This window comes from Rhea pennata, chromosome 10 (genome assembly GCF_028389875.1).
Source record: "Rhea pennata isolate bPtePen1 chromosome 10, bPtePen1.pri, whole genome shotgun sequence".
Classification (NCBI taxonomy): Eukaryota; Metazoa; Chordata; class Aves; order Rheiformes; family Rheidae; genus Rhea; species Rhea pennata.
The window spans coordinates 208,936-215,713 of NC_084672.1; the positions used below are offsets into that span (position 1 = coordinate 208,936).

At 44.3% G+C, this 6,778-nt stretch overlaps 1 protein-coding gene across 6 annotated transcripts in view; it reads right to left on the bottom strand.

Annotated features, from left to right (window-relative positions):
* Positions 1-6,518, bottom strand: part of TP53BP1 (tumor protein p53 binding protein 1) — a 33,476-nt gene extending 26,958 nt beyond the window's left edge. For all 6 annotated transcript variants that reach the window (XM_062583944.1, XM_062583946.1, XM_062583948.1 and 3 more), the window contains exons 1-9: positions 6,366-6,518; positions 6,219-6,282; positions 6,065-6,152; positions 5,810-5,883; positions 5,439-5,600; positions 5,041-5,122; positions 4,005-4,135; positions 2,664-2,790; positions 157-248 (exon numbers count right to left, since the gene is read on the bottom strand). In XM_062583944.1, the coding sequence (XP_062439928.1) occupies positions 157-248; positions 2,664-2,790; positions 4,005-4,135; positions 5,041-5,122; positions 5,439-5,600; positions 5,810-5,883; positions 6,065-6,152; positions 6,219-6,282; positions 6,366-6,518 (973 nt within the window). The remainder of the gene's footprint in view (positions 1-156; positions 249-2,663; positions 2,791-4,004; positions 4,136-5,040; positions 5,123-5,438; positions 5,601-5,809; positions 5,884-6,064; positions 6,153-6,218; positions 6,283-6,365) is intronic.
* Between the last annotated feature and the right edge of the window lie 260 nt (positions 6,519-6,778).

Below are 6,778 nucleotides of genomic sequence, written 5' to 3' on the forward strand. Positions count from 1 at the left end.
TCAAATACATATCTTCCCATGTCTACCTCTTTCAGTGCTCTCAATAATGTTTTATTCCTTAAGCATAACTTAAGTAGGGTTTGAGAAAAGACAGCATACTCAGACTGAAGAACAGAGCATAGAAAAACTACCACAGGCTAGTATGCAGACATTTACCTTTTGCTTCCTCCTGTTCAGTAGGACTGCCAGGGACAAGACTGTTGGATCCAAAGGCATCAGGAGAAGGAACAACTAGGCCTGAAGAACCACTGCGGACCCAGAAAAAGGAACATGGAAAAGGACTTATCTGCAGAAAATTTATTAGCTTCTCCCCAAATGTAGCTCCAGCTTATCACTGCAACTCTTCTCACACAGAGTGTCAGGTGTTTGCTAGCAAGAGACTTGAAACATAGTTATTAATCACATGAGCACTGTTCATTCCATTGCAAAAATAGTCATGCTCCTCCAACAGTGCAAAATGAAAACATTGTCTACTTAAGCTGAAACAAAATCAGCCCTTTCACAAGGTCAGTTATGATGTCCCAGTAAGAAGAAAGGGTAAGGGCAGCACCTTCTTAGACAACTGTGTGCTTCTGCAAACAGACTGAGTACGAATAGACTGAGTACACATTAAAAGAACCAAGATACTCAGCCCAAACCTCTCAAAGGTCAATAGATCGGCACAGAGCACCAACAACTCAGCTCCTTGGAGGCACATGCCTGCAGATCACAATGAGAAGCCATGAAGCAGCAACAACCTAGCCAGCTTAGGATACTTTTATGGCCAATAACAGTAACAAGCAAGTAAACAAATGTACTACCAAAAAAAAAAACCCCCCAAAAAAAATACAACTCCCCCCCACACACACATTTTCAGATGTTTTGGGAATCCCTCATTCAAGTACCCAATACATTAAGTTTTGATTTAATAAACGGCACCATAGCTATGGAAATCTCAAAAAATAATGAGATTTATCATATAAACCTTTGCAGATTACTGTTTAAGTACTGTCTCTGAACTACTGTCCTCCTATAAGTGAGACACAGCTTTCTTATTCTTCACTCTTCCATATGCCTCTGTCTTACATCAAAAGGATGACGTACTGGTTTTTGAGCCCTGGCTGGGAAAACATGACTGGGAACTCCTCTGACAACACAGATTTAACTGGAAATTAAGGAGACCATAGCACATTCTTCACTGCCTCCAGGTGCACTAAGTGAGCTGGTCACAACTACACCCAGCCCTGTTATTTTGACAGCACCTCCTTGCTTTCCACATTACAGAGAGTGAAATGAAAGAGCTAATTACAGACAGTTGATACAGTATAGTCAATCAGCTTAAAGATAAATAGTGAATTAGATGAGAAAAGTAAAAGGCTCAAGGGTATGGTATTAAGATGGGAGACATAAAAACATACATTGATAAAAAAGAGAGTGACAGGGAAATCAAAAGATGAGGATCCCTCATCAGAGTGGGCAGGGGTAGAAAACATGGGGCTTCTGTGTTGTTGGTGGAGGGGGAAGGAACCAGGAAACAGTGTTCAGAACAGTCTTCTCTAAAGCATAGTAAGCAAGTCAGGCTCAAAGAATCAGAGAATCCTTGCTAGAACAAAAGCAGAACTGGAGAAAAAAGAACCTGCAGCCGAGAAACCTATTCTACTTTCAGAATTTCTATCTAAAACAACCTAAAGCAAGTAGAGGAAGTAGACAACAAAAAGAACTAGTATGAACTGTGAGACTACATGAAAAGAGTCACAAGTGGGATAAAGCACATAGCATCCAGGATCATTAAAAGACAAAGAAAAGGCAAGAGCCATCACAACATCAAAAGTCAGAAAACGACCTATCAGTAAATAAACTGTGCTGGAAGAGACCTGATAAGCTCAAAAGGAGCTTTGTTTAGACAAAACCAGCTAAATAAACACCTCTTTATGAGAGCTAGCCCAAGTTTACAGACTAGAATCAGCAACCTAATTCCCTATGCAGCTGTATTTATCCTTTTATCAAAGGACATTATCAAGGACACCCCAATAATGATCTCTGAATTCTCTCCTAAATTATATACTAGCCAAAAGATCCTTATGCCACCCCCACCCTCCCCAGCAAAAATCCCTCTGAATTATAACAAAGAACACACCATCATTCACTATACCATAAATACAGTGGTTCTTTAAATAACATGGAGCCTCCTCCCTTTGTATACAATCTCCTCTCAAACACATCTTCTCTGTGAAATAAGTAAGATCTGCTTCTTTACACTAAAATTTTCCTACGTGAAGCATCCCTTGCTTAGAAAAGGTGTATATGCACGTATACACATTTTTTGTCAGAAAGATGCTAGGAGTCTAAGAAGCTGGTGCAAGCCAAACATTCTTTGCTCTAAAGACTCAGACAAGGGGTCTTAAAAATCCTGTCAGTCCCTAATTTAATACCATCCTAAATAAAGCAAAGATATAATGTGTAATTCCCATTCAAACCGTGTGAATGGAAGTTCACATTTAATTCAGTGGTTATTCCAAATTCTAAGATACAAAACATGAATGGGTGGAGCCCAAACTAAGATAACTTGTGCTGATTGTATGAGCAAAGGTGAATAGATACCATCAGGAATCCTTGAATAAAGAAAGATGGTGGAAATGGTACAGAAACTATTAAAATACAGAGTTTGGGAACTCTGTGCTTACATGGAGTGACTTTCTGGCACAAGGGATCCCTGTCCAGAGAGCTGTAGGAGGTGCAGACTGCGAGCAGGGGTGCATGCCAGAGATCTTTCTTCTTCCGCTCTGGTTATGATGCAGCCATTCCCAGAAGCTATTTTAAACAAAAGAAAACATTAATAGGAATTTGGCCATAAGACAAGTTGATCAGAAACTATGAGGCATGATATTCACACTACTGCAAAATTTTTGATTTTCACACAGAGCCGGAAAAGGACAGCAAAGTCTAGTGTGCAGAATTTGAACATGATACAGTTAAGATGAAAAGGTAAGTTTGTAACCATAGAATGGACTTGTTAATAAGGCCAAACAATAGAAGCCTTTGCGCTTGGGAATTTTTTCAAGAAAACTCTCTAATGATGCCACAATCAGCTCATTTGATCCAGCACTACAATGCAAATATAGGCAAGGCTCTTACAAGCAAATACACATTGCAAGGACCACTGTCTCAGTTTTAGTAAGACATTATTTAACTTTATGGTTACAGAGTGTTCACATGCAAGAGCATATTGGTGCACAAATTAAAACTAAACGAAGTGAGTGACAAAAAACATACTAAGTGAGACTTCATCTAGCTCATGCTTTGTAGACCAATCAAGCTGCCTTTCAAAATGTTATTTTTCAGAAGTTTATTTTCTAGACCTCTCAGTATTAATTTTTCAAGAACCTCTGCAGTTCTTCATTAGACTTTTTACTTGCAGACACCAAAACCAGACAGACATCTTCCCAGCATCATGTATAGATATAACCTCTTTCCTGATCCTATTTCATGCAACCTCCTCTCTTATAGGGAAGGAAAGCTACCCTAGATGGCAAACAAGGCCAAATGAAATTGTAGTAAAGAGATTTTGGTTGCACGATCCTGTCCCTTCCCTAACATGAATGTCAACTCAGATGACTAAACTGGAATGTTTTGCCCAAGTTAACCACCATAAGCAAGCCTACAATATTTATCCACACTTTAGGCTGTGCATCACAAGAAAGCATCAGCATTATTATTACCAGTTTCAGAAGCAGGAAGCAAGTTTATTTTTGTTTTTCAATGGACAGAGAAAGAAAAAAAAATGTATTTAACAAACCAGTCTCACTGTACAATCAAGAACTGCCATTTGGCATTGCTCCAAAGTATAGTAAAAGAGGTTGTAGCTTTTTGTTTCCAAAGTGCTTTCAATTTTAGCAGCAATTATGTGAAAAATAATCAAATACTCTGCACACCCCAGGATATTAAATGTCTGTTCATACTAAAAGATCAAACAGAGATAGTTATGACCACTGGCATGGACATTTTGGCCGTTTGTCTATTGTTACCTGTTGCATTATCCTCAGGAAACATCTCTTCCTGAGTTGAGAAGATTTGATGACCAGAGGATTTCTCAGTTTTAAGCAGATCAGAGACATGCATTTGTTTCCTGATAACCTCTGGTCCCTCCTGAAGAGTTCTAGAAAAGCAAGACATAGCCACTGACTTGAGAAATTCAATGCATCAAACAGTACCACAAAACTGTAAAGAAAATTTATCAGTGCAGACATAATCTATTCGCTTGTGTATACCACAGTAAGGAAAGCTGGGGTGTGAGGAGGGAACAGATTCTCTCATTTGACAAAAAATATGTTCATCCTGTTGTTTTGTAAGTTTTCTACTAATAAACATGAGGCTTGAAACCGTGCAGATTGTTCTACTGACTTCTACTCAATGTGGTGTCTAAGGATTTTGTTTCACCTGCTTTTAAATACTACTTCGTGAGAGTTTGACAATATGAGATAAACTAAAAATTTCACATAAAAGAAAGATTCAAACTATAAACCTTACAAGAGCAAGTACTCAACAATATCCAACATATAACTCCTTACATCAGAATTAACAGAGTCCTGTGATAAACATCATTTAGCACCAAGGTTTCTCCCGTAGCGAAAGGCCTATACTGCAGCAGTTAAGATTTTGACATAGCTTCAACTAAAGGTTCAATATAAACTGAAACTTTATATATTTACCTAGATATATTTGACTTTCTAAACTTTGAGAAAATCATTAGTATATTTTTCTATAATCCAATGCACTCACAATTTAAAAATAAACTTTTTGGTATCTTTAGCTTTGTAACACCTTGACACCTCTTTTCTCAACCAGGAAGGATGAAAGCACTTCTCCTTCTCTGTCAGTATTGCTGTATCAATCCCTTCAGCACTTTTCCTGCAGAAATGTCTCATTGGTACATCACCCTTCTCTTCACTTTTCTCTTTTGCTTTGAAGCCTGGTCCCTCCTACTCCTAAAAATCTAGTAATAAATCACAAAATCAACTTACAGAATTTCAGTAAGAGATCTACTAAGGGGGACTGTTTTACCTTTCAGACTCCTCTGGCTGGCACTCCAAAGCAGTATGTGTTTCCCTGCTGGAGACTGTTTCACTGCTACCTACATTTAGTTCTAGCAAGATAGAGGAAAAAAATATTTTTTTGTTACTGAGATCATCTGGATTACTATGTAGTCAGAAGCATATGCAGCTCTGTAAGTTATACAAATACCAAGACGAGCCTTATGTTTAAAAATTTAGTCTCAAAGCATCAAAGAGGCCCAAAGGAAAGAGAAGGTAAAATTCATTTCAACTACCAATGCCCTGTAAACTCATTTCTAAAAGCTGCTAATCCTGCCCTTCTTGCCAACAGAAGGTAACATCTACAAGTCAAAGAAAGCAGAGAATTAACAGAGCAACAAAAGAATATCTAAGCTCATTTTCACATACCATCTTTAGTATCATTCTTCACAAGTCTGAGAGAAGAAGGGACAGCATCTCCAGGCTGAAACCGATGCCCATCATCTCCTTCATTGGGCACAAAGTCACTCTCAAAATCCTGGCTCTGTGAGAGCTCTAAAGCTCCAAACTGCAGCTGTGATGTGCCTGTATCTAATAGAAAATATCTATAACTAGTATATACATGAAAAAAAAGGTCACCTTTGCAAGCAAAAATACACTCACTAACAAAAGAAAAAGTATCACAGCAATTGATGAAAGTTTGAACAAACCAGACTCTCTTCTCAGCCTCACTAATGGAAAACACAATAACAGTACAGACACAGTGGACACTATGTCAGACACCTGAACCAGAAAGTTACCTTCTATGCATGGGGAAGCAGTGCAGTCCTCGACATCACCCCCATCTCCTCCTCCTCCGGTCTTTCCAAGGACGCTGCAACAGAGTTATTCTCACTGCTCCCAGCCGCCGCCTCACAATTCGCTTTGCACCGAGCAGTGGCGCCCAAGCCCTCCCCGGGACTGCCGCGGGCCAGGGCCGGCCCGGAGCCCGCCGCGCCCCACCGCTCCAGAGGGGCCCGGGCGCCCGTGGAGGCCCCGCCGCGCCCGCCGCGCACCTGCTCTCCCCGCCGGGCGGGGGCTCCTCCTCAGCGACGCAGCTGCGCGGGCCCGCGGCCTCCGGGCGGGCGGCGGTCGCCATGGGCCCTGCAAGCAGAGCGGCGTTAGCGCGGCTGCGGCCCGCGCGCCGCGGCCCCCACGCCCAGCTCTTACCTGTGCGCTGCGCCCGGTCCGCGCCGCCGCCCGCGCGGCTCCCGCGGCGGCCGCACACGAGCTCCTGCAAGACACAGGCACGGGCGCGTGAGGGGAGGGGAGCGCCGCGCCGCGCCGCCGCGGGCCGCCCCGGCGCCGGGCACCCACCAGCACGGGGCTCGGGCTCCGCGGCGCCGGCAGCCGACGGCGCAGCAGGGCGAGGCAGGCCGCCTCCGCCGCGCCCTGGGAGTCCTCCACGATCAGGCAGGGAGTATCCTGCTGCGAAAAGCCGGGCTCCAGCTGGCTGCCGCCCGGCTCCATGCGGCCCCGGCGGGGGGCGGCGCGCTCGGCCGCGCCCCAGCCGCCGCGGCCTACGGCGCCGGCCCCGGCGGGCGGGCGGCCGCCGCGCCGCCCCGCGCTTCCCGCGGCCGCCATGTTGCGGCGCGCGGATGGCGGCGCGGCGCCGCCCGGGCCCGCCCCGCGGGGGGGGGGCGGTGCCGCGGGAGGCCGCTCCGCGGCGGCTGCGCGGCCCGGCGCGAGCGGCCGGGGCGGCAGATGCGCTTCGCTTAACGGAGGACGGA